This window comes from Lagenorhynchus albirostris, chromosome 14 (genome assembly GCF_949774975.1).
Source record: "Lagenorhynchus albirostris chromosome 14, mLagAlb1.1, whole genome shotgun sequence".
NCBI classification, from domain to species: Eukaryota; Metazoa; Chordata; class Mammalia; order Artiodactyla; family Delphinidae; genus Lagenorhynchus; species Lagenorhynchus albirostris.
This window is the reverse complement of record NC_083108.1, coordinates 65449214-65476663: the sequence shown is the minus strand read 5'-3', so window position 1 is coordinate 65476663 and position 27450 is coordinate 65449214. Positions and strand designations below refer to the sequence as shown.

The following is a 27450-nucleotide window of genomic DNA, read 5'->3' as shown; positions in this document are numbered from 1 at the left end:
TGGTCTTTGTAGACTCAAGGCCTTTCCTCCCACCACGACTGTGCCTGGACCATAACAAGGTACTGGTTCGGAGACTACTTCCAAACACACAACAGAACCTACACAATGTAACGTTAGTGCCGTCAGTAACTGGTTATAAGAAATTTAGTTTACCTGGTCCAAAACTTCCCGGGGGTTCTCTGCCTCTTTCTTGAGTTTGGTAAATAAGCCTTTGGGTGGAATCAAGATCTGAAACACATAAGATTTAAAGCAACTATCAGTGCAGCACAACACGGGACAAAGAAGTGGCCTTCCTGGGCCTGTGGAAAGGCACAGGAGAAAGGAAAGCATGGGATGCTGGGATCCAATCTCAGCTCCACTTGCCTGTGCAACTTTGGGCAAGTTACTCAACCTCTGTAACTTGGTTTTCTTCTACAAAATGGTGACACTGCCACTTAAAGTTGGCATCATCAACTTAAAAGGTTGCCAAGGGTAGCAGGAAAGTATGCAAAACCACCACCAGATGGCTGAGCATACAGTCAGCATGTGATGACTGCTCTCAGGGGGCGGATCTGCCCTTTACCCTTCTGCACATGCCAACAGGCCCCCTGATGACTTTATTGAAGACTACAGCCCACAGGCTCCACCTCCCTAGACTTCTATCCCCTGCTTTCTGTTTACCATTTTCTCCATAGTATTTATCACCATCCGACATACACTTACGTTGCACTTGCTTATTGCCCCTTCACTTGACCAGTCTCCACAAAGACAGGGGTTTCCCTGTCTTCGGCTCACTGCTACCTATCCAGCACCTAGAACAGTGTCTGACACTCAAAGCATATTTGCTGAGAACAAATGCTGGCTTTGTTTAAAACAGTCAGTCTTTCCAACTGCCCCAAGCGTATCCACTCTCACTGGAAAAGCAGCTCAGCCCCTCTCCATCCTCTCTGTCCTTCTTCCTCAGGAATTGATCTGCTCCTAGAGTTCCCAGGCCTAGAGACACACCGGTGCCCTCAGATTACAGCAATGAATGTCAATACCCAAATTCTGAGGGAGAAGGAATAAGAAAGTTAACAGAATAAAAAGGAATCTGCGGACCTTTAACTCTGGAAGCAGTCCACTGAGAGAAATTAACCCAGGGCTCACTTAAAATTGACACTGTGTAGTTACAATAACCCTTGGGTCTTATGACTTGAATGATTGTTATTTCAGCTACTCTCCTAGCTTCTGGACTTCCTAAACACAAACATTTTTGTCATTCTTTCTAGTTATATACTTAACGTGAATGAAGTTAGAGAAAGTCATTACATAACCTTTCAAGTCAGATCTTTAACATATTGTTTCTAGATATCAAAAACAGATGTGCAAACCATGCCACTAAAAAGGAAAGACAACCTCCATTATGTGTGTAGCAAGAAAAATGTTCCACAGGCATATCTATACCAGTGTACTTTTTAATAAATTAGCGATCTGATTATTTTAAATACCAGTATTGACTTGTCTGTATTCTTGATTGCAACAACGCAGCATGATAATTAAGATCTTAGGGTCTGGAATAAAAATGTCAGCACTCAAGTCTCTGCTCTGCAACCCCCTAGCTGTGCAACCCTGGTCAAGTTAACTTCTCTGTACCTCAGTTTCCTCTTCTGTAAAATAAATATAATAACAGTGGCTACCTTATAGCTTATTAGGGATTAAATGAGAAGATACTACATAATATAAGTACTCAATACTGGCTACACTTATTTATTTTAAATTGATTCCCAATGCCTATTTAAATGATACTTCTAATTCAAGGTACTTTTTAGGGTGGAAAACAACAGAGGTTTCAGAGTCAAATGTTGGTTAAATCTCTGCAGCTACTTACTAGCTGAGACCACAAGTAAGTACTTCACCTCTCTGATCTTTCTGAAATAGGAAGGAAAACACTTACCTTATGGATTCTTGTGAGGATAAAATTAGGTAATAATAGGAGGCAACTATTAAGAGCTTGCTTCTTCTCAAGCCCTACTGAGGCAACTGAAATTTAATTTAAATGTACATAAAAGCAACTAGCATCACTTGGCCTTATCACGCAGCAGGCACTCACCTAATGAGTTATCAATCACGCGTTTCCTTTCTCTTTAGAAACAGCAGTCTACGTTGCATTTACTAGGAAAACTGAATAGAAATCAAGATTTTATACTGAACTGGGATATTTAACATCTGCTTGGGGGCCCCACACAGGAGCGGGGTCCTTGCAGACAGTGAGTGGATAGAGTGCTGATGGTAAGATGCCTTCCTTCCCTGGGCCCAGCACCCCGGAGCCCGCCCTGCCCAGGCACCTTGGTATACTGTTCCACCAGCTTCGTGAAGTAGTTGAAAAGGCTGTGTTGCGGGCGAAGGAAGTCAAATTGGTAGTTGCGCTGCTCTTTCTGCATCAGCTGGGTCAGAAACTGGCGCCCATTCCTGGCCACAAACTGAGCCGTCAGCTTCACCACGTCCAGGTCGAAGGCTGAGATAGAGGGGGGGTCTGCAATGAACTCGAACTCGGGAGGGGGCTCTTTGGGCACGATGGTCTCTTGGATCACTTGGGCTTGAACCTAAGATGCAAAGGGAATGTGAGGCAAGAGGCACAGGGGTGGTGGGACTCCAGAGAGGTGGCGGGGACGCACCCCCGGCAGACGGCACAGACCTCTATACTTCTGCTGATCACGAACACGCCATTGGCACATGGTGTGAGAGAATCCTAACTCACAAGGGCACTGATTTCTTGGCCAACTGTAGCCTCGACTCGCTAAATGGCTTTCTGAATGAGAACCGAGTCCCTCTGTATCGCTGCTGCTGCCCTGAAACTGAGCACCAAAACTGGGTGGCAGAAGATCTAACAGGAACACAGCTTATGAAACCCCGCCCAAGGGAGAGAGAGGATGTGGTAAGCTCTACATGTGTGCAGAAGACCCCACTGGCCAGAAGACTTCCACGTTTGTTACCTCATCTGGCCACTACAGGAACCACGAGGTGGACAGAACAAGTACTGTGAATTCTTTTTATAGATGAGGAAACTGAGGTCACCTGAGGCCCTAGGAGTAGTAAATTGCAACACAAGGTCTCAGAACCTATTCCAACTTTACTTCCCACTGTAAAACAAGGGGCAACCTTTGCCACCATGGCTCAGGAGTGAAGCAAAGAGAAAGGACTAGTCCAAGTCTACACAGGAGGCAAAATGTGTGGGCCCCTCCTGTCCTCACTGACAGCCCTAATCGTCCCTAGTGCTAAGGGGGTATTAGGGCAGGCCAGAAAGAGGGGCCCTGGGAAGGTGAGACAGTAGAGAGGGATGCCCAAGAAGGGGTCCACAAGCCACACTGCAGCACTGCCCTCACGCCACGGTCAAGGAAAAGAGTAGGAACTGAGAGCATGGACTTTAGGGTCCTGACTCTGCAGCCTTGGGTAAACTGTGCTTCCCTAAGCCTCAGATTCCTCATCTGAAAAATGGTCACTTTACTGGCCTCCTCATGTAGCTGCTGTGAGGCACCAATGAGACAAGGCTCCCAAAGCACTGAGCACAGAGCGTGAAGGGCAGCATTCAGCAAATGCCAACTGTCAGCAACACTTTGCTGTGTGAGTCTCAGCATCTGCCTCTGTAAGATGGGGATAAAGACCTCAAGTTTCTCTCTGGGTGGCAGTGAGGTCTGGACAGCAGAGTTCATTATCTTCCCCTCCCTGTCCCAGCCTCCCTTAGCCCTGGGGAAGCGAAGGGAGGGGCTGGCTCCAACCTTCTGGGGCAGCTGCTGCTGGGTGGCTTGCTGCTGCTGCTGCATGACCTTGGGGATGGCAGCCGAGGGCTCCTGGGCTTTCCCCTCCTTGAACTCGCTGACCTTGTGGCGGTAGTAGGCATGGTAAGGGTCATTGGGGTTCAGGAAGTTGAACTTCGGGTTGTTGATCTCGTTCTGTCGTATCCTAGCTTCAAATTCAGGTCCGTTTCTAGAAAAAGGAAAAAAGAGAAGCACTAATACCACAACCCTTGCAGCTGCTCAGACCAGAACACTGCCCATGCAAGCCCCATTCTTGCCACCACCCATCACTCAAACTAGCCCATCCCTCAACACAGCAGAGGTCCTCTTCGAGACTCCTGGCATCAGCGGCCAGTGCCCCCTGCCTCCTTCGGCCTGCGCAGGCCTCCTCTACCACAGGGTCTCCAGACCTCCATCATTCCTGCAGCTCCTCTGCCAGTCTTGCCATTTCCAAAACCATCTGAACTATTTCTTTTTTCTTTTAATAAAATTTATTTACTTTAAAAAATGTACCTGGAAAAAAAAAAAATGTACCTGGGCTTCCCTGGTGGCGCAGTGGTTGAGAGTCCGCCCGCCAATGCAGGGGACATGGGTTCGTGCCCCAGTCCGGGAGGATCCCACATGCTGTGGAGCGGCTGGGCCCGTGAGCCATGGCCACTGAGCCTGCGCGTCCGGAGCCTGTGCTCCGCAATGGGAGAGGCCGCAGCAGTGAGAGGCCCGCGTACCGCAAAAAAAAAAAAAAAAAAAAAATGTACCTAAGAAGGCACGGGAATTCCCTGGGGTCCAGTGGTTAGGACTCCGTGCTCTCACTGCTGAGGGCCTGGGTTCAATCCCTGGTTGGGGAACTAAAATCCCACAAGCCATGGCACAGCTGAGGCGGGGTGGGAAGGCATGTATTACTACTTCAGATAAAAATCATTATGGCTGGGCTTCCCTGGTGGCGCAGTGGTTGAGAGTCCGCCTGCCAAAGCAGGGGACAGGGGTTCTTGCCCCGGTCCGGGAAGATCCCACATGCCGCAGAGCGGCTGGGCCCGTGAGCCATGGCTGTTGAGCCTGCGCGTCCGGAGCCTGTGCTCTGCAATGGGAGAGGCCACAGCAGTGAGAGGCCCGCGTACCGCAAAAAAAAAAAAAAAAAAAAATCATTATGGCTTTACTAACAAAAGGCAGTCATAAAATTCAATACAATGAAAACAAAGTAACATGGTTAAAGTTTACCTGAAGTTTGCTGAGACTGAGGCCAGTTCTCTTAGTTAAATATGGGATGGAAAAAAAAAAAAAAAAATGGGATGACTGAGTGCTGGGGAGGTATTAAAAGATACGCTAGCACCAAACTGAGACTTTGTCCTTTGGGTAACAAGAAAAAAAAAATATGAAAATTTAATGGGATTTAATGCCTTGTCCAAATATTGGCTAAAATCACCTCATTTACTACTGGGTGAGGCTCATATAGGAAACACTGTTCTCCAAGGACCACATCTGTGCTGCTGCGTAAGGTGCATTCAGATGACAGGGGAGTGGTGAGAACGGCAGGGAGGTCCCCATCTCTCTCTGTATCTGGAATAGTTTCCCACATACACCCTATGTCCCCAATTTGTATGCATTTTAAAAAAAATTAATTTATTTTTTATTTTTGGTTGCGTTGGGTCTTCGTTGCTACACACGGGCTTTCTCTAGTTGTGGCGAGTGGGGGCTACTCTTCATCGTGGCTCGCGGGTTTCTCATTGCAGTGGCTTCTCATGTTGCGGAGCACGGGCTCTAGGAGCACGGGCTTCAGTAGCTGTGGGTTGCGGGCTCTAGAGCACAGGCTCAGTAGTTGTGGCGCACGGGCTTAGTTGCTCCGCGGCATGTGGAATCTTCCCAGACCAGGGCACAAACCCGTGTCCCCTGCATTGGCAGGCAGATTCTTAACCACTGCGCCACCAGGGAAGTCCCCCAATTTGTATGCCTTTAAACACTCAGAATGAAAAATGTCTCTCTCATGATGTGTAGGAAACGCTTATTTTTTTTTAAAGAATCCCAACAGTAATATTTCAAGGTGTCACACATCCACAACATCTGTGGAAATGCACTAACCTTAAAGACACAAGATGTGGACACATTCAAGTTTTGGGTTCACTACTGACTCACCAAGTTACCAAACTTCTCTTTGACTCAATCTCCCATGTGTAAAATATGGCAAAAACCACCTTCTCTCTCTACTTTGAAATTCAGAGAAAATCAAATTAGTTAATGAGATGCCAAAGTCTTTTTGAATCAATCATACAGTGGCCTGCAAATGCCACGGACTGTTACTCCTATGAAGGCTAGAAGGGGCTGTCCTATAAAGATGAGAGATGATCTGGGGGACTTCCATCACTCCTTTGACCAGAGCCCTGCACTCAGAGGTGCCCCAAATACACCAAGGGACAGCTCCAGAGGCTGGTGGCACCTGGGTCACTCCACTTTCATACCCTGGCCCTGTCAGTTGAAGACAGGGCAGGAGACAGGGTGCAGGTGACGCTGTGCCCCAGTTTAGCCACCATGGCAGTGGTCATCAGCACCCTGGCTAGCTCCTCCACAAGTTCTGGTCACACTCTGCAGCGTGACTAACACCATGAGGTCTGGATGTGACAATGCATTAGTCCAGCTGAAACCCCATGCCTGAGGAAGAAGCATTCTTCCACCCCCTTAAATAATGCAAGCCACACAAGGACGAGGGTAAATGTGCATTTAAATATGGCTAAACTAGGCCACCATACAAAGGGCTGCTAGAAAAGGGGGCTCTGGTTGTCTCCTCTACCACCACCTCCTAAGCCATAACCTCACATCTGGGAACAATCTGAAATATAATACGAGAACGCAGGCATGTTCATTCCAAGCTACTCTGTTGCTTTAAATTAGCTTAATGTTAATTTTAGAATTATATTCTCTAACACAAGGAATAGATTTCAGCAGAAAAAGACATGATTCTGACTCAACCTAGCTGGTGGGACTTTTTAAGAGTAATTTCCCTTAGTTTCTTGACAGTAAAATACAGGGAAGAGAAGACCAAACCTAGAGAGAAAAAACTCCTTTTGGAAAACCACACTGGGTTGGTGATTTTTTACTCTATGCTCAATCAATCAATACATGTGAACCCAACAGAAGTAAAGCAGAGGGTCCTGCATGTCTGCTTTTAACCCAGAGTGAGATGCTGCTCTGTCCCTTCACGGCAACGTAAACAAAAGCAAGTCCACAGATTTCAGAAATGCCTATAAGGCAATCATCATAGTCAAAAATAGATCTAGAGATGTGGACATATAGATTTATTATTAAGGGAAGTTGGAGATATTCTTATTTTTGGGGCTGGCACAAAATTATTGGAAAGCTACTTGGCAAAATAAGAAATATTTAAAAATGCTCTTTTAGCCAGTAATGTGCCACACAGAATTTTCTTCTAGGAAAACAATCTAAAAGGGAAAGAAAATGCTCAGAGACTTCCCCATAGCTTCATTTGCCAAACTGAAATGTTGGAAACAACTTCAAAGGAAAATACAGAGGAGTCAGCCAAGTCAAGGAAGGCCCATCACCTTAACATGGTGCATCCTTTCCAGAGAGGACCACGCAGCACCAGGAGACCATGGAGCAACACAGGAAAATGCTCACAACACAGTGCAAATGGAAAAAGCAGGATATGAAAGTATCTCTACTAGTATTACAAGAATCTAAAAAAGGATGCCAAGGGCCAGAAGGAAACAGGAAAAAGTGAAAACAGCTAGTAGAAGCTATTCTGGTCGTGAGACTGTGGTGATTCTTCCTCTTACACTCTTTTCCTATTTATTGTTTTAAATAGGAAAACATATCAGGAGGTGGACTTCCCTGGTGGCGCAGTGGTTAAGAATCCACCCGCCAATGCAGGGGACACAGGTTTGAGCCCCAGTCTGGGAAGATTCCACATATTGCGGAGCACCTAAGCCCACACACCACAAATACTGAGCCTGTGCTCTAGAGTCCTCGAGCCACAACTACTGAGCCCATGTGCCACAACTGCTGAAGCCCACATGCCTAGAGCCCGTGCTCTGCCACAAGAGAAGCCACCACAATGAGAAGCCCGTGCACCGCAACGAAGAGTAGCCCCTGCTCGCCGCAACTAGAGAAAGCCTGCATGCAGCAACGAAGACCCAATGCAGCCAAAAGTAAATTAATTAAAAAAAAAAAAATCAGGGGACAAGGGGAAGAATAAGCGTTGCTATGAAATATTAAACTTATAAACACAACACCTGCTGCCCTAAATCTGACATGGCCTAATAATGTTCAATCAAGCACAGAGCTGTTTTAACCCAATATCCAGGTTGATCAAAGCTGTTGAAATGTGAAAGGTTCACCCGCATGTAGTCTGACACAGTGAAAGACATCAACCAGAGTAACCTCTTTCTATGTTTCATTTTTTTTTTTTTTTTTTTGGTACACGGGCCTCTCACTCTTGTGGCCTCTCCCGCTGCAGAGCACAGGCTCCGGACGCGCAGGCCCAACGGCCATGGCTCACGGGCCCAGCCGCTCCGCGGCATGTGGGATCTTCCCGGACCGGGGCACGAACCCGTGTTTCCTGCATCGGCAGGCGGACTCTCAACCACTGCGCCACCAGGGAAGCCCTCTATGTTTCATTTTAAAAAGAGGTTGAGAAAGGAAGGACCCATCTGTTAAATGATGTATCGTGATGGGGATGCTGCCTCAGGGTCAAGGTGTGGCTCCCTGGAGAGCATATGCCCTGACTGAGGGCAGCAGTCTGCTCAAGGCCAGCTACTGCTTCCACGCAAGGAGCCATCCAATTCATCAAGAGAAGCCAGAAATCCAGATTTACTGTGCAATCTCATTTTTAAACAGTGACAACTAATTCAAAAGTTAAAAAATTATATATTGTTGAGAATGAACAAAAAGATCTGTAGGCTGGATGCGGCCTGCTGGCTGCCAAAGGAATACTTGAAATGCCCTAAACTAGGGGATGGTTGACCTTTGGAGTCAAGTGGCCATCAAGAAGATTCCATCTGAGGAAGTGTAATGGGGAGGAACAAGAGTAAATCAAGCTGATTTTCATGCCATCTGAGGTAACAGCTACATGATGTACCCGAACTGCACTCAGTCCCCTCACCCCTGCCTCACAACAATTCTAGGTGTTATTCTGTTTTGCAGATGGGTCAAAGGAAATGCAGTCCTTGCACAATGAGAATCATCAACTCCCTTTTGTCTTCCTAAGGCCTGCAGCTCAGATACAGACACACATTATCCATGACAAAGCAGCGTTCCAGGTATTTCCTCAGGCTCGGTTTGGAAGCACAGGTTCTTGGTGACTCTGGAGCTGGGTGTGCCTTGTACTCTGCCACCACCATATCATGTTAGCGATGCCAGTCCTGCCCACTGCCTACCTCACACCATGCTGTGGTTTTAGATAAGCTGACAGGCCTAAGCCAACAATACCACTCTAAAAACCCAAGTGTTACCCTTGTGCAAATTCAGGAGCTCTTGATGCTAAAATCTACCCGTGACCCACACGAGCAGGAGTAGCTATGTTACCTGGCCACGAAGCTGGCAGTCTTGTCAACGATATTCCTGACCTCTGGAGGAGGGTAAATAATACCCACCACTGGCTTGGAAGGGGTAGAATCCTCCTTTGAAGATGCTTCCTCTTCTGTGGGCTGTGAAAACAGGAAAAGGAAGGTCTTAAAGTTCCTTGCTTGGTGCCAGATGCCCACCATTAAACTCCTCTAGGATATTATTGAGAATACAGGCTCTCCCGACCAATTCATCGAGACTTTCCTTGAGTCAGGAACCTCTGCTCCAGAAGAGCCACTCTCTCAACTGCTCTGTGCTTGCATGGGACTTCCCCAGGGAACCAATGAAAAGAGCAGCCTCTCTGGCTCCCCTCCAGCTAGAGCATCTCTGTGACACTGGGAATCTGCATTTTTACCAAGTGTCCATGTGATTCAGATGGAGGGGGGAAATCTAACCACGTTCTGAGAAACCACATTCCCGAATCCAGAAGGCCATGCCTGTATCCCCACCCTTGGATGTGCCTGATACGGGATATGTAAGAATTGTCTGCTGAATAAAGAAACGGGAAACTCCTTGCTGGCCACTTCCTCTGCCTTGAATGCCCTTTCCCTCTGCATCCATTCCGTAGTCTAAACCATCACTTAATGTTCAAATGTTTCGTGAAACTCCACTGGAATACTCAACATTAACTGCCCCATAAATTCCAGTATTCTTTCCTCACCAGCTTCTTCCCCTTAGTAAACAAAGGTTCAAGTCTCTCATTTTGGAGAAACAAAGTTTCTCCTCTGTTCTCATGCTCCTTTCTGCTACTGCCTTCTCCCCGCCTTCCTCTGGTAGCTAAACAGCCTGAGTTCTCTCAGCCTTGCCGTTCCCACTTGCTCAGCTCCCATTTGATCCCCCTTCATTTCAAGTGCTCATGCCAAAGTCAAAAATGACGGCCTACAGCCAGCTACATCAGTTATCTGGCCGTGTGACCAGTGACCGCTCCTTCACAAAACTCTCAACTCCCAGGTCCCGTTCTCACCTGTATTTCCTTCTTGCTCACCATTCCATCCAAGTTTCTCTCCTGGCTCCTGTTTCACCTCCTGCCCTATAGTGTTAGGGGGTCCCCAAAATTCTGTTCTTGGTTCTCTTCACACTATACACACTGTCCTCAGTCAGGCACTTACAAAACGTCCTCCACTTCCCCTAGCACCTATAGGCTGAACCATTCTACCCCCGTCAACGTCCCACATAACTCTTATGTGCCACAAAGCTTTAGATCCAGCAGTTCTGGGCACTTTCATCTCTAACCGCTTTCCTCATGAACGGCCAACCATGCCTCCAGTCATCCCGGGCAGAAACGTGGGTCTCTTCTCCCTTCCTCAGCCTACACATTCAATGATAAGAACATTTATCAAACATAAGAGTAGGTTCCATATACTTTCCTAAGCACTTTAAGCACATTAAATCTATAACCCTTACAGAAGTCTAAGAGATTAAGTACTCTTATTATTATATTATTGTCTTGTCATTTTACAGATGGACAAACTGAGGAATGGAGACCTTAACTGGCCCAATGGCAGAACCAGGATTCGAATGCATCACTTTGGAGGGAGAGCCTGCACCACAGCCCTTTTGTGATCTGAGCTTGCCCATCCCCTCTGTCCCATGCCCCAGCCACAATCTAGGTCAGGCTCTCAACATCTTTTGAATAACATGACTAACCTGTCCTCCTAGCAATTCTCCCCATCACTGTTTACCTGAATTTCTGAAACACAAATATGTCACTATCCAGCTTACATCCCTTCCTTTTCTCCCAATAGCCTGCTACGAAAACTTCAAATCCCCAGAAATACACCTCTTAACCACCACTTTCCCAACCCTATGCTTTAACCTTCTTTACTCTTGACAAGAGGCACCATCTGATTCCCACCTTGGTATCTTGGCACTTATCTGGTATTACCTTAGTTATTTTTCCCCAAGATACTGGGAAAATGCCAGGGATACATAGGTATTTGCAGTGGTCAGCATACAGGATGTGCTCAATAAAGTTTTTCTAAATGAATAAAGAATGGTATTTCCCTTCCCAATCACCTATCTGGTGAACTACTGATTCATTCTTCTAAACGCAATTTACCTTTCACGCCGGTGGGCTTCACCTACCTTAATCTCCCCTATATCCCACCAAAGCAATGTTGATTAGAATTCCTGTCTCCTTTGTACTTGATACTTATATCATACTGCAATTACTGACCCACGTCTTTCTTCCTTAGCTGACAGATCTTTTGAAGGGCTGGCTGAAACTGTATCATTTATGGTAACAGAGGCAATAAACATTTATTGAGTATTCACTTATATCTGTCTCCCCACTAGTGTGTGAGCTCCCTAAATAAAGCAGGAACTGCGCTTCATTCATTCCGTCAGAGCCTGGCACAGTGTCTGGCTTAGAGTAAGCACTACACAGATGCTGAGAATTAACGTTCCAAGATGCACCGTGCAGGCTGGGAAATTAGGGACTCCTGGGCAAAGACTGGGGGCCGGTGGGCCCAATTAACACAGAAGACCGGTGGATGCGCTGGATCAGTGCTTCTCAAATTTTAATGAATCACCTTGGGAGCCTGTTAAAATGCAGATTCTGATTTAAAAGGTCTAGGGTGGAAACTCAGAATTTCTAATAAACTCCCAGGTGATGCTAGCCGGTCCGCGGACCACACTTTGAGAACTCCTGTTCTAACAGGCTTGCTTCGCTACCAGAAGGTAGGCGGGAAGCGCGCTGCCTCCTGGGACCTGGAGTCCCTCCAAGCCCTCGCAAATCGCCGTTTCTTCCTGCACGAGTAAAGAGGGCCCGCGCCCGAGGGGAGGGCCCAGGTCGAGGTGCGGGGGTCGTGGTACCTGTTTGGGCTCGGTGGCCGCGGGCGGCGGCGGGGGCACCGCCTGCACGGGTCCGGCCGGCATGACTGCGATGCTCAGGGCTGCCAGTCCGCCTCTGTATAGGTGAACGGTGTGGCGTCAAAGCGGCTTCCCCGCTCCAACAGTACAACAAGCTCGCAAGATGGCGGCGGCCGAGCGAGTCGTCGCCGAGCGGGGCGAGGCTGACGCACTTCCGGGGCCGCCCCTTCTCCGTGACGTAAATTCCCGCCCCTCCCTCTCGATAGACGCCGTTGCCGTGGCAGCGGTCGGGGAGCCGGGATGCGTTTTGCCGGGGATCCCAGGAGCGGCAGGCGCGCCTAGGGGCAGTTTCATGAGCCGACCAGACACAGTGGCTGAGGCTGCGACGCCGGAGACTGGTGAGACGTTTTACATCTCCCGCCGACGCCCTCGCACGCACCCCACGGCCCCGGCCCCCCTACCCTTTACTCCACCAGAAGATTCCTCTCTCTCTCTCCGACCCCCGCCTTCCAAGGCCCCCGCTCTCTCCCATTGGCCTCCCACTTTGGCCAAAGCCCCGCCTCCCTATTCCCCCAGCCCCCTCTTTTGCTTTCAGGCCCACCTCTTTCAGACCCCCTTCTCAAATCTCAATCCCTAATTCCCACGGGTCCCTTTTCCCACGGGCCTGCCTTTTCCAGTTCCACCCCTGGCTTTCATAGTCCCCCCCTCAAACCCCGTAGACCAACTCAAATCAAGGCTTCCTCTTTAGGCTCCACCCCTCACGCCCGCAGGTTGGTCCCTGCGGACCACTTTCCCGCTCCGCAGCACACCTCGAATCCCGCCCTTTTCGCTTCACCTCCTGAGATCCTCTCCTCCCTTTCCCCTCTCTCCCAACTCCTGAACCCTGGCCTGGACTTTAATTTCTTCACCTGTGAAATGGGGGGTGGGGGAGGGGGGATAGGAAAAGATGCCCTCCCAAGTCTCCTTCCCGTCTCTCTTCCTCACATACACACCATAGCTGGTTTATGTCATTCTTATTATTATTGTTGAATTATAATGATAGTTAGGATTTATTGAACACGTACCATGAACCAGACCATGTGCCAAACACTACATGCATTCCATCATTTATTTCATATAGCAACTTACTTACAGGTGAGGACAGAGAGGTTCACATCCTCAGTTCACATGGTGGAGTGAGAATCCAAACCCAGTCCATTCTTCTCTATTAGTGCAGTTACTTACTCCTTTGTCTTCACTGGATTCCTTCAGTGTCCCCAGGGATCCAGGCAATTAGCACTCCTGAGTCAGAGACTGACACTGCCATTTAGATGGTTTTAGAGTTTCTAAAGTGTTTCCATGGGTGCACTGGCCAGGAGGGAGGCATAATCTTTACCTGAGGGGTAGGGTCCCAGCGGTCTCGAGAGAGAAGCGGGAGAAGAGAGGGAAAGGACTCGAATGTTAAACGGGAGTGCAGGAAAGGCTCCTTCACTTCTCTGCGAGTTAAAAGTCCACCTTGGGCTGAGGGGCCTGAGGAGAGGCAGAGTTACCTGCTGCTCCCACACCAGGGTAGTGGTGGCTCAATTAGTGCCAGCACTTGTGTGATCTCAGGAACAGTGCGGGGCTGGCAGCTTCAGGGAGAGGGTTCTACTCAGGACCCAGGAATTACAGAGAAAGCCTGTGTCAAATGTTCCTTCACTTGACACACACACACACACACACACACACACACACACGTTTCTCAAAACAGGCTTGTATCTGCAAATCCCCACTGTTCAGAAGAAACGACGTAGGGTAACCTCGGATGTTTTTCAATGTTGTGTTTCAGAATGTTTCAGTCGGTTTTTCTGTTTGTTTCTGCCTCATTCTTTGGGGACATAACACCTCATGGGTGGCAATATCTTATGAGAGGCCATCACTGAGGCAACATTTGTATGTGGGAAGTGGACCTGTGTGTGTGTGTGTGTGTGTGTGTGTGTGTGTGTGTGTATTGTGGGGACTCATCACCCCACCTGTGGGTGGAACTGTAGAGCTGACACACCAAGACTTGCCCCCTGCAGAGACCCTCAGACATAGATGGTGCTTCCTGGGGGACAGTGCTCTGTGTGCCCTGCTCTGTCCCTGTCCCTGACACAATGCCCAACATGTAGAAGATACTCAGTCACCATCTGCTTAATGAACACAGGATCTGACCCCCTACCCCTGCACTGTCCAATATAATAGCCACCAGCCCATGTGGTGCTGTATATGAAAATGGTGGCTGGTCCAAATTGGGATGTGCTATAAGTGTCAAATAGACATTGGATTTTGAGACTTAATGCAAAAAAATAGACTTAATATTTTATATTGATTTAACATTGAAGAGATATTTTGGGTATATTAAGTTAAGTAATATGTTACTAAAATTAATTTACCTCTTTCTTTTTAGTTTTTTTAATGTGGCAAGTATAAAATTTTAAAACCCATACATGGCTTGCATTATATTTCTTTTGTCCAGTGCTGGCCTGAAGTAGTATGGCCTGAAGATGTAGGACTCAAGAGTCTCAGCTCCCTGAGTGATCTTAGGCTAGCCCCCTAACTTCCCAAAGCCTCAGTTTCCTCATCTGTTTAAAGGAGGTGGACTTGGGGACTTCCCTGGGGGTCTAGTGGTTAGGACTCTGCGCTTCCAATGCAGGGGGTGCGAGTTCAATCCCTGGTCAGGGAACTAAGATCCCACGTGCCACGTGGTGCAGCCAAAAAATAAAAATAAATAAATAAAGAAGGTGGATTTGGAAAGTGGCCGACAGTAGGTCCTCTAGTCAGAGCCAGCGGTGCTCAGGCTCAAGGCTGGCAACCCCACCTGCCCTTTCCCTCGCCCCATCCTCCAGCCTGAAACAACCCCCTTCTTCTGGGACAGCCTCCTCCCTGCCCCCCACTCCCAGGAAGCCCTCCCTGAGTGCCCACTCCCTCACTCTCCCTACATCCAGTCCCAGGGACTGCAGAGCTGGACACGGGAAGCCAGGCACCTGGCTGAGCTTCTGACCCTGAGCCCGAAAGCCCGCAGGCAAGTCCAAGAGCTGGGGACACTCAGACATCCAGCTCCACGGACAGGCACCTGTGCAGAGGTGAGGACAGGGCCCAGTCCTCTGGGAGGCCGGAGAGGCTGGCTTGCCCTCAGGAACCACCCTGGGGCCTCTGGGTTTCCCTGCACCTGTGGGCACAGGCAGGCCCTCGGGTCCCAGCCCAGGTGGCCAGGTCATACCGCAGTGAACTAAAAAATGGTCTACGTGCTCGCAGGGAGACAGAGTCCCAACTGCAAATAATGACTCAATGATTCCATGCCACTGTGGTGTGTACTGGGAGGGAAAAGCACAGGCTGCTTTGAGAATGTGTAACAGGGGAACTCACCAGCCCGGGGATCTGCGGGAGGCATCTTATTTAGACAGAGTATGGGGAGGAAGCATATTCTACGGGGGTGAGACACCGAGGTGCGAGGGGGTGCTGGGGAGGGGAGAGAGCGACCCTCAGGAAGGCTGGGGCAGTGGTCTGGGGGAGGTGGGGGGTGTGGAGCAGTGTTGATGGACAGAGGTGGCGGGTTCTCAGAGTGGGTGGGATGTGGAGCTAGCAGCACTGGGTGCCTGGATGTGGGGATAAAGGAAAGGGATTCGAGGAAGTGCCCAGGTGCTTCCAGTGAGGGTGCCATTTTCTGCAATGAGGAAGGTTGGGAGATGGAAACAGGTTGGAGGAAGAGAGGTTTCCCTGCCAGGCCTGGACTTCCTGGGGGCCTAAATCCTGCCCAAGCAGCCCCTACTGCAGGGTGGGGCTTTGGTGCAAGGAACTTTCTGCTGCTGAGAAAACCACAAAGGACAAGGGGCCCCCACTGCAGGGTGGGGAGGGACCAGGGCTCAGCATCCACAGGGCTGCTGGCTCTGACACCTGCTGTCAGAGGCCTGCGAAGAGCCACGGGAGGGGCCAGACCTTCTGAGTCAAGGGCCAGGGATGGTTCATCCAAATCACTGTCTTCAGATGTCCACACACGGCAAAGATGGAAGGGAAGCAATCTGTGCGGGCCGCAGGGGAGAAAAGGAAATATGGAAGGTAGACAGCAGCTCCAGACAAGGATGGTCTTTGCTGTTGTTACTGCTAGTAATAGTAATCACAGTAATAATAGTTACTATGGCTGCAGAACTTTTACTGGTGCCTTGCCCTGGACCGAGCACTTTTTTATTTTTTTTTGTTTTTTGCTGTGTTGGGTCTTCATTGCTGCCTGCGGGCTTTCTCTAGTTGTGGTGAGCAGGGGCTACTCTTTGTTGTGGTGCGCGGGCTTCTCATTGTGGTGGCTTCTCTTGTTGCGGCGCATGGGCTTCAGTAGTTGTGGCACGAGGGCTCAGTAGTTGTGGCTCACGGGCTCTAGAGTGCAGGCTCAGTAGTTGTGGCACACGGGCTTTGTTGCTGCGCAGCATGTGGGATCTTCCCAGACCAGGGAACCAACCTGTGTCCCCTGCATTGGCAGGTGGATTCTTAACCACTGCACCACCAGGGAAGTCCTGGACCAAGCACGTTACTTGCAGATACCACCTGGCCTGATGGGGGATGGTGTCCCCATCTTACAAGTGAGACAGCTGGAGCTCAGAGGGGTGCGGTGACTTGCCCATGACCACACAGCCAGAAAGGGGCAGGACTGGGACCCCTGTATCAACATATAATGGACCCCCGTCACTAGAATGATTAGGATAGCTATCCATACAAATTTTCAGGTGTTCCTCTCTTACACTTCAGGACTTGTTTTCCTCCCAAAGTCAAGGTATTTTAAATTTTCTTTGTGGATTCTTTTTCTTTTCTCCGTTCAATTACTAGTCGTTCATTTGTCAGTGAGCATCTGCAATAGGCCAGGCCCCAGGCTGCCATACTGGGGATACCACAGTGACTGAGGTGCGGTGAGGACCTGTCCTAGAGAGCAGAGGCCGTTCCTGCAGAGAGCAATCAGGGCCAAGATGGGGAAAGCCCAGAGGGAGTATCTAAGCCAGCCTGGAGGGTGCTCAGGGAAGGCTTCCTGGAGGAGGTGATGTCCGGGAACCCTGAAGGATGAGAGGAGTTAGGCAGGTGATGGGAATTGGATGGGGGAAGCATGACTCAGATGGAAGAGACAGATGGGCATGGATTCAGAAACGAGTGCCTGCACAGGAGCTGCTGCTTGTAGCTGATGGTATGTGGAGTGGAGGAGAGGGGAGGGGAGGGGAGGTGACGAGAGAGGACAAGGGGAGGGGTGTGCCTGAAGGTAGCCTTTCTCCCAAGGGCCAAAGTGAGTCCTGAGGGGTTGTTGGCCAGTGTGATGTGGTCAGATAGGCTTGGCCCAGGTCTCCATAGCAGAAGTGGATCAGATTCCAGTGGGCAGGCCTGTGGCCCAGCTGGAACTGCTGCTGCAGTCTAGGCAGGAGACGAGAGTGGCCAGGGGTGGTCCAGTGCTCCCCGTCATACTGTAGCTACAACTGTCTTTTTGTTGTCAGTAGCCGGTCCAGTGCTTTGCTCAGGGAGGGAAGGACAGCAAGTACAACCTCATACACAGCTGTATCCACCCAGCACTCAGCAGGGGCCAGGCACACACAGGTCCTCAGAGGGACTTGTGGACCGAGGAAATCAGTAGTGTGGGTGTGGGGTAGGGTGGATGAGAGGGAGGCTGGTGAGGTCACCCACAAACAGGTCCCAAAGGGGCCAGGGAACCGACTTCTCCCCAGGGTCGAGGTTGGATTTCAGCAGGTTTTCTGGGGTTTTCAGAAGCTTCCTCCAGCAGCAGCCACGTGGCTCTGGCTAACGGGGATCCTCTCTGTCCACCCCAGGAGCCACAAGGATGGCACACCTGCTGGGCAGCCAGGCCTGCATGGACAGCCTGCGCAGGGACCTCACCGACCTTCAGGGCACCATCGTGGACGTGTTCTCGCGTGCCGGGCCCGTGCACTTCCCCTCCTGGAAGTTCCCTGACCGCATGGCCTGTGACCTGGACATGGTGGCTCTGCTAGAGCACTACGACCACGTGCCAGGTGACCCCGAGTTCACGCAGCTGTCCCACGCTGTGCTGCTGGAGCTGGTCATCGACAGGTGAGAACCTGGACCAAACCTGGTCATCTCAAGATGCTGGCACCCACCCCATAAACCAGTAGCAGCCACAGGATCCACTTCTGGCGGGGTGATGACATTGATGACAACAATCACCTTTGACTGAATACTGTCGGGGGCCAGCTTGGTTCAGGGCCCTCATAGCGATCTCATCTGTGTCACGCTGTGCTGTGTGTCTCTTTTTTTTTTTTTTTTTTTTTTCGCAGTATGCGGGCCTCTCACTGTTGCGGCCTCTCCCGCTGCGGAGCAGAGGCTCCGGACGCACAGGCTCAGCAGCCACGGCTCACGGGCCCAGCCGCTCCACGGCATGTGGGATCTTCCCGGACCGGGGCACGAACCCGCGTTCCCTGCATTGGCAGGCGGACTCTCAACCACTGCGCCATCAGGGAAGCCCCTGTGCCGTGTGTCTTATAGTCCACCTTCAGGGAGTTGCTGGCCACCCTGTTGGTCTCTGTGACACCACAGCTCTGACGGCTACTTCTCCAGCCACCGCCAGCTGCTTCCTTAGGGTTTGTGTGTCGAGGACACTACAGATGCTGCTCAGACTTTCCATCCCAGGCTGTTTTTCCTGTCCCTTCCATGTGTCACAGGGCCAGACACGGGATGTGCTTTTCCAAATCCTGGCCCTGCTGGGAAGGAGGCCAGTGGATTCCCCTGTAGCCCCACCACTTCTACACTGTCTTTCACATTAGCATGGTCGTCAGCCTCCACTCCCTGGGGACCACAGCCCAGGCTCCATGTGCTCCAAACCCTGCATGCTAATGAAGTCACGGGGGCCAGACAGGCAGGGACCCCAGCAGTTTGGGGATGACCTGCCTGGAGACAATTAGAAGCCACGGTAACCACTCAGAGGCCTGGAGGAGCCGACGGTGTGAAAGCACTACCTGGACCCTGTAGGGGGCTGAACATGTGTGAGCCCAGAACACACCTTCCTTCCTTGCTGTGCCCTCTGCTAGGAGTGCCCCGCCTACTCGTCCCTGTGCTGGCGGAGCCCGTCAGGGCCCAGATCAACAATCCGCCTTCTAGAAAGCTGGAGCTGACCCGCCTTCCCACCCCTTGCCTGGCCCGTCTGTCCAGGTCACTCTCCACCCTCCAGTGCTGCTCATTCATTGTCCCCATTCACAGAGGAGAACACCTTGGCCTAGAGAGGGGTATGGCCTGGAGCGGTCAGCAACCCTCCCCCAGGCCCTCTCTGCCCAAGGGCACAGTTGGTTTGGGATGACCCTCCTGCACCTGCAACAAGTTGAGGTCACTTATCTGCCCATATGTTTTGTAAACACAGTATCTCTTCTTTTAAAACAGCCTGATTCCCATGCAAATACCTACTTCTCTTCCCAACACCCCTTTTCCTTACAATTAGCCCCTGACTCAGGGTAGGATAGGGACCTGGCTCTCTCACTCTAGTCTCCGTTGTGGCAGAAGCAGCTCATCCCACAGGAGAACCCCCACCCCCAACTAGAATCAGGAAACCGCAGGGCACACTGCCCTGCACACTCACCCTGAGGCCGTGTGCAGCCTCCTCCGCTTTGGGGGTCTCAGCTGGGTCCTCTGCAAGGTGAAGGCTCTGAGCCACACGGTGGAAGGCAGCCACTTACCCAGCACTTTCTGAGGACTCTGGACACAACCAAGGCAAGGCCCAGCCTCCCAGAGCCTCCTAGTCCAGTGGGGAGCAGCCAGGCAGAAGTGCTGCCACCCAGGAGGTCCCGAAGGGGCCCCAAGCTTAGCCTTCAGGGAGGGCTTCCTGGAAGAAGTGGCTCTTGGGTCAGGCAGAGCGTATTCTGAGACGCTCCGAGTCCCTGACGCCCGGGCCGGTTCCCAGAGCAGGAGGCTGCCGGTCGTGTGGTGTGAGGGCACACTGGTGCTGGGCTCTGCCCCAGCCAACCTTGCCATCTCTGCCCACAGGCTCCTGCTGCTGCTTCAGAGCTGCGCGAGCTACTTGGAGAACCTCAGCGTGGAGCAGACGGTGCCCCCCGCCAGGGCTTCCAGGCCCTGCATGTCCGTGGGGCTCACAGTGCGGCGCTTCTGGAACAGCCTGCTGAGGCTGGTCATGCTCATTCGGCAGGTGGCCCCCCAGGTGGGTCAGCCACCCGCTTCCCCAAATGCAGTCACCCTCACATCAGTCCACCTGCCCCAGGCTCCTCGCACACCACATGTGCACCTCATCTGTCGCTGGCTCCACTCTGGAGCCCCCACTCAAGGCCCATGCAGCCTGGCAGTTCACAATGCAGGCCTTGGGGGTCATGTGTGGGCCATCTGGTTCTGCAGTTTACACTGTGGGGCTTTGGAAAAATCCTACCTAGTCTGAAGCTCAGTTTGTTCATCTGTGCAGTGGGGGTGATAACAGTCCCTACCTCCCAGGGCATTGTTGGGGAATGGTGTTTGTATCGACCCCATTTGTTATGGGTTATTCCGTAACCCTCACAACCACCTGGTGGGCAGGACCACTGTCACCATAATGGGAAGGAAACTGAAACTGACAGTGGCTTCAGCAACACGAGCAGACAAGTCCACTAAGCAAGGGCCCAGTACCCGGCAGCTGTGTCTGTCACTGTATTACCCTCCCAGTGCCATGCATGTAACAGCATGGAGCCTGGGCTTGGTAAGCTGAGGCAGCAGAAAGGAGAAGGCATGCTCTCTCACTCACCTTGGTATCAGATATCATCTGAAGGTCTGAGCATCAGGAGTGGCTGCTGTCAGAGAAATCCCCAGAGAGCTGGTCACCTCCAGGGCCCATCTCCCTCACCTGCTTTCCCTTTCTCTTCCTGACTACAGAAAAGGGCAAACCAAGGGGAGACCCCCACCTCCAAGCCCACAGCCAAGGGCGAGCCAGCCAGGAGCCCTGAATTTGTGACCGCCAAGCTCATCAAGCCCACCTCACCAATGCCAGGCTTGCCCCAGACCTGCCAAGAGCTGGACAGACTCCCTGTCAGCATTTCCCTGCAGTGTCCAGCCAGAACGGCCGAAAACACCAGGAGTGTCCACTCCCAGACCATGGAGACAGCCCTGGTGCCCTGTGATGCATGCACCAGCGTCCAGGGCAGCCTGCAGGAGGTGGGCAAGATGGTCATCAGCCTGTGTCAGAGCCAGAACTTGCCCTCATCCTTAGGCCAGTTCCAGCATCTGGTGCAGGACAGCATGGGGCTCAGGCCGCTGCCGGCCACCACCATGGGCCACTGGGCGGCCGAGCAGAGCAAAGACCTGGCACGCCTCAGCAAGCACATGGGGGCCCTCACTCAGCTCGTGGGGCCCCTCAGGGCCCAGCTGGAGGAGGCTAAGGGGCAGAAGGACAGACTGAGGAAGCAAGTGGGTGAGCTGGAGCAGGCCCTGCAGCAGGAGCAGGGGGCACAGCGGCGGCAGGCGGACGAGGCCGAGCAGCGCCTGGCCCAGTGGGAGCGCGACAGGCGGCAGCTGCTCGCAGGTCTGTGCCTGAGGCCGGACCCTCAGTGCCAGGCTCTGCCACAGCCTGAGCATGGGCTCCCCCGGGAGCAGACCCCGCAACAGGGCTGTGGGTGCTGGGAGTTGGTGTGGAAGAAACCTGGACTGGGAGTGGGCAGCAGACGCAGGGAAGGGGAGGCAGGGGAAAAGGGGTGTGCTCATCAAGCCGGTTACACTGTGGGCAACTGGAGCTTAATCCCACTGGGGAACGCAGGAGCCTGTGTAGAAGTCCGAGTCGTCCCACGAGAGGGGTGAGGGAGCGGCGGATTCATACACTCACTCCTGTCGGTCACCAAAGGGGACTCCTGGGAAGTTCATCCCCCAGGTAGCTCCAGCCAGCTGAGGCCCCTCTTTGGCTTCAGTAGAAGCCGTCAGGCAGAGACGCAGCTATTGCACTCACAGTGGGCCAGCTCCTGCTGAAGTTGTGAGGCCTGAGGGAGTTGGGCAAGTCACCCCCATGGAGGACACTGAAGCCCAGAGAGTCAGCCAGCCGACAGGAAGCAGAGTGGACAGGGACCCAGGCCTCCTGGCACCTCCCCAGAACTCCTCCCACAAGCCCAGGCACTCCTCCACCCTGGCTAGGGCTGCCACCATGCTGTGGGGTGCACTGGGCGTTAAGGCTGCCAGCCAGGCCCAAGGGAGCCTCTGAAGGGCCTCTCTCTCGGCTGCCATAGAAACAAGTGACCTCAAGACAAAGGTGTCCACCCTGGAGGGGGAGCTGAAGCAGCAGCGGGAGTCTACGCGGGCCGTGGGTGAGGAGCCCTGCCATGGAGCCCTGTACTGTGTGCCATGTGCTCGGTGGCTGGACCAGCACTCTCTGTCTCCTGGGCTTTGGGGGCAAAGCTAAAGGGAACCACAGAGGAAGCTGGGTCTGAGAGGCCACACTGTTGGGTGATGCCACCTCCCACCCAGAGAGTACCTACTGTTTTCAGAACCCACCTCAGGCAGGGTTCAGAGCCCCATTTTGTGGCTGAGGACACTGAGGCCCAGAGATGTGCTGTGACCACTGCCCCCCTTCCCAGGTCTTGTCCTGGGTCAGAGGCAGTGCAGGAACTCCCCAGGGCTCCCCCGCTCTACCCCCTCCCCCGCCCGCTCAATCCTGCAGAGACGAAGGCCCAGGAGCTGCAAGAGGAGGCTGAGCACAGGGCGGAGGCTGAGAGGCAGGTGCAGCAGCTGGAAGAGCAGGTGCAGCTGCTGGTAGGGCGGCTGGACGGAGCCAGCCAGCAGATCCGCTGGGCCAGCACAGAGCTGGACAAGGAGAAGGTCCGTGTCGATAGCATGGTCCGCCACCAGGAGGTGAGGTCAGCGCCTGGTCTCCTGCAACGAAGGGGAGAGAAAGGGCTCCCCACTGACAGGGGGGAGACACTGGAGACCTAAGGAGAATTCCTGAGTGGCGACTGTGACTGGAAAGAAGTGGGGGCGAGGTCTCCAAGCTTGGGGGTCCTGGCCTTGCCAGGGTTGGGGTCTGCTCCCTTCTTCCCTCCACCCCTTCTACTGCACACATGTGCACAGACAGATGTAGCACAAGGGGGTGGGCTTGGATACAGCTGCCTCCTTTGTCCTGCGTGTCTGGGCCTGGCCCCATGGGCCTCATGGCCTCCCTCCTGCCCATCCCGGCTCAGTCCCTGCAGGCCAAACAGCGAGCCCTGCTACAGCAGCTGGACACCCTGGACCAGGAGCGTGAGGAGCTGAGGGGCAGTTTGGCTGAGGCCGAGGCCCAGCGGGTCCACGTGGAGAAGCAACTGCAGCACGTGCAGAGCGAGAGGGAGCAGGGGCAGTGCCAGCTCCGGGCCCAGCAGGTGTGAGCAGGCAGGGCGAGGGGGCAGGGGCGGTACTTCCCTTTCTCTGGAGGAACCTGCAGCCAGCTAAGCACCTGCGGGCCTGCCCCGTGCCTGGGGAGTGGAGGTGATGGGGTGTCCCCAGCGGGCTGGGAGCCGGTCCTCAGCTCTGAGCCTCCCCTGCCCCAGGAGCTGCTGCAGAGCCTGCAGCGAGAGAAGCAAGGCCTGGAGCAGGCAACAGCGGATCTGCAGCTGACCATCTCAGAGCGAGAACGTGAGCTCGTGGAGTTGAGGGAGCGGGAGAGGCTGCTGGTGGCCTTTCCAGACCTGCACAGGCCTGTGGAAGCCCAGATCCAAAGTAGGGGCCCGGGGTTGGTGCAGAGGGCACGCTGGGGCTGGGGGTGGGCAGCTGAGGGCTCATCAGGGCAGGACATGGGTCCACAGCAAGGGTGGCAGAGCCCCCCCACACACAGGTGCTCTGCGTGTTACTCACTCCTCTGTGTGGATGGGGACACAGAGGCCCAGTGGGGAGCTGACTGCTCAGGGTCACCCAGCCAAATCCAGACCCAGGTCTGGCTACCTGTGTAGCCTGTGCTCTTTACCACGTCACAGGCCAGTCCTTGCTCAGCTTCCATGTCCCCTGTCCTGGCATCTCCCCAAACTACACCATGGGGCCAGCTCCAGGGAAACAGCCCCAACTGTCCAGTGTCCATGGGAGTGCTAGGGACCCATCTCAGTGGAAGACTGACTGCCCGGCGGCCTGGGTTCTCGTCCCAACCCCTCCAGTCCCCTGAAGCTCTGGGGTGAATCCCCGTGCAGAGCTGTTGGGATGATCCACTGCAATCTAGCTTGTCATGATAAGTCATCACTTGTGAGTGCTGGGCCCTTGTGTCACCCTGTCAACCGCCCCGCGAGGCAGGTAGCAGCCGCTTGTGACAAACCAGGAAACTGATAACCAGAGCAGGCAGCACCTTGCCTGGGTTCAGAGTCAGGGGGAGCATCTGTCCCCCCAGCAGTGGGAAAGAACATCCTTGCTGAATTCCTGAGACTCATATCCAAGAGCCGGCTGTGGCTTTGAACAAGTCACTGTCTCCCAGGCCCTCCGGAAACAGGTGGCCTTGGAAGAGCTTCACTTTCTTACCTATGTGCTAAATTTTTGGTGAGCTCCAGGTCCCCCTCAGCTCTCAAATTCTGCAAGGCTTTGGTCACCTCCCAGCAGGCAGGGGAGTAGGGAGTGCAGGGGGAGGGGGGGAACAAGGCCTCAGGAGAAAAAAGATGAGGTGGGAGGTCCAGTATGCTGACCCCACCCACCTGCAGGGCCACCGGCAGGGGACCCTAGGCACGGGGACCCTAGGCATGTACCGGCTGGCGTGTCTGCCCTCTGAGGTCCTGCCTCGTTGGGCACAAGAGGCAGACCTGATGGGGTGGGGTGCCAGAAAGTGGGTCTCCACAGGCTCTGGCAACGTCACGGACGACATGGAGAGGCAGGTGCAGGCCAACGACATCCGTATCCGGGTCCTACAGGAGGAGAACAGGCGGCTGCGATCCATGCTGTCTAAGATCCGGGAGGTGGCCCAGCAGGGGGCCCTCAAGGTGGGCAGCATGGCTCCCCCACCTGAAAGGGGCCGGCCCTTGGGGACTTGGAAGAGGCCCCCAACCCAGCAGAGGTCTTCAGCTTCCCCCAGGGACTCTGCCATCAGCCCAGCTCATTGCACATGGGGCTCTCAGGTGGCTTTAAGCTGTGCTTTTGTGAACCATCTGCCACGATTCAGGAAGGCATGAGGATGTTACCGTGCCTTCTAGCTCCAAATCCCCCCTCTAGCCCTTTGAACCTTTATTTCAAGTGCACCAGGAGCCTTATGAGAAAGCAAACCTTCCCACCCTTACCACGGCTAAGGACAGGTCCTGGAAGGCTTTCCAAACTCTGCCCCTCAGAGGAAGGGGCCATGGCGACAGGTTCAGGCCCTCCCGCCTCCTCTATGACACCCTCTCTGTTCGCTGCAGAGGGGATCCTGGGCCTTTCTGAGCTTGGTTTTCTTTGCAGCTGATCCCACAGGACCAGCTCTGGGCCCCTCCCAGCAAGGGAATCCACAGAGCAGCGCCCCCAGCCCAGGCCCAGAGAGCATCTCCAGGGTGAGTGAGGCTTTGTCAGAGGTGGGGCATGTGGGGGTGGGGTGGTCCCCCTCGCTCACAGGGGATCTTGCCGTCTGATCCTCCCTCAGGCCCCTGGGCAGGCAGCACTCACCTGGCAGCAGGACAGCCAGTGCGGGCAGGACCCCACCGGGCCAGCCCCAGGCCTCCCCGCCTCAGCAGCCCTGCAGTCGACCCAGCAAGTCCTCCCTAGAGGATGTGACCCACTCGACCACCTGTGCCCAGAACCCCATCCGGGCCTTGGCCAGGCTGAGAAGGAGACTGTCACCAAGCCGGGGCCAGGCCAGCCCTGCATACCAGCCCCAGGAGCGGCCCACGTAGCCTGCAGTGGGGTGGGGCTGGAGGGCGGGAAGCTGGCAACCCACCCCATGTAATAAAGCCCAGGCCATCTGCTCACAGCGACCTTGGCCTCACCACACTGGCTCAGCAGAGCAAGAGTCCTTCCTTCCCTGTCCTGAGTCCCCAGCCGTGTGGGTCATTGGCCAGCAGAGGTCTGGCACACTGTGCACCCTCAGTAAATGGGAGCTTCCTGCCTCCCTCCTGACAGGGACAGTGGAGGAAGAGGACACACTGAGGGCAGAAAGAAGCTTCTAGCACCTGGGCGATGTGAAAGGCAGTCTTTTGATCCTCACTGCAAAGACTAAGGGGTAACATGGACTCAGTGACCCCCACCAATAAAGAGCAGGGTCGGGGTAGGGGGTGCGCAGGGGAAGGAGAGCAGCCGCCACGGTGGGCCCAGTGAGGACACCTGAGGCAAGGAAGGAGTCAGAGGCCAGGGTTCTGGCTCAGGCTCACAAAGGCAGGCAGGGACCACCCAGCTGTGAACCTGGGCATGGGGACATTAAGGATCCAAGAAAATCAGCCCCCCTTTCACTGCGGAACGCCTCACCTTCAGGAAACACAAGTCAGAAAGGGTTTCTCTAAATCCAGGAGGCTGGACCCCCAGGCCACTGAAGGCAGGGCAAGGCTTCACCCAGCCAGAGAGCGGGACACCCCAAGCCAGCCCTGGCTTTCCCAGGCCTGTCCCTTGGGGTCAGGGCACTGATGCCGCCAGGCACACCAGGCCTGCAGTAGTCCAGTTTTCCTCACGAAGCCTCCAGCCTGTCCTGAGCTACCCCGCCTGTGAAGGACAGGCACTAAGACCTTGCTGAGGAGTTCTGGGTGTGGGGGTGGGATGGGGGATGCTCTCGGCTTTCTATGACAGTTTTCCCTGGTCAGGAGGCCAACAAGTAGAGCACCTCAGTTTACAGAGAAAAGTCAAGAAGAGCTGTGTACGTAGCTGAACTGGCATGGCCACAGGCTGCCCAACTCTTGCTTCTGTGGAGCCTGGGGGCTCGCTGAGGGAGCCTGGGCTGTCTGGACTGGGCCCCTCCCAGGTGAGAGCCAGCCCTCAGGTGTGCTCCCTGAGGCAGGGGGCCCAGGCCCAAGTGCAGGGGGAGGACCTGTCACAGCCTGGCTCCTCTCTGCATCCATTCAGTAGCTCACAGGTCTGTAGGTCAGACGTCCGGGCCCTGTGTGGGTGGTTTCTCTGCTCAGGGCCTTACAAGGCTGAAATCAAAGCATCTGCCAGGGGCTTCCCTGGTGGCGCAGTGGTTAAGAATCCGCCTGCCAATGCAGAGGACACGGGTTCGAGCCCTGGTCCGGGAAGGTCCCACATGCCGTGGAGCAACTAAGCCCGTGTGCCACAACTACGGAGCCTGTGCTCTGGAGCCCAAGAGCCATAACTACTGATCCTGCATGCCACAACTACTGAAGCCTGCACACCTAGAGCCCGTGCTCCACAACGAGAAGCCACCGCAGTGAGGAGCCCGCGCACCACAACCAAGAGTAGCCCCCGCTCGCCGCAATTACAGAAAGCCCGCGCACAGCAACAAAGACCCAAC

General features: G+C 53.5%; 2 protein-coding genes across 3 annotated transcripts in view; one reads left to right on the top strand and one right to left on the bottom strand.

Moving 5' to 3' along the window:
• The window catches only part of SF3A1 (splicing factor 3a subunit 1), a 20280-nt gene extending 7950 nt beyond the window's left edge, over positions 1-12330 (bottom strand). The window contains exons 1-5 of the mRNA XM_060120781.1: positions 12135-12330; positions 9282-9403; positions 3735-3942; positions 2304-2561; positions 154-228 (exon numbers count right to left, since the gene is read on the bottom strand). Of these exons, the coding sequence (XP_059976764.1) occupies positions 154-228; positions 2304-2561; positions 3735-3942; positions 9282-9403; positions 12135-12197 (726 nt within the window). The 5' untranslated portion in view covers positions 12198-12330. The remainder of the gene's footprint in view (positions 1-153; positions 229-2303; positions 2562-3734; positions 3943-9281; positions 9404-12134) is intronic.
• CCDC157 (coiled-coil domain containing 157) lies at positions 12136-27450 on the top strand. 2 transcript variants are annotated; one of them, XM_060120779.1, is made up of 11 exons: positions 12136-12529; positions 17927-18185; positions 20106-20277; positions 20976-21621; positions 22313-22390; positions 22744-22934; positions 23261-23437; positions 23606-23774; positions 24870-25009; positions 25461-25549; positions 25639-27450. In XM_060120779.1, exons 1-11 carry the CDS (start codon positions 12295-12297, stop codon positions 25886-25888), a joined length of 2406 nt encoding a protein of 801 aa, XP_059976762.1. In that variant the 5' UTR covers positions 12136-12294; the 3' UTR covers positions 25889-27450. The 2 variants fall into 2 exon arrangements, with proteins under 2 accessions (XP_059976762.1, XP_059976763.1); XM_060120780.1 differs by lacking the exon at positions 25461-25549.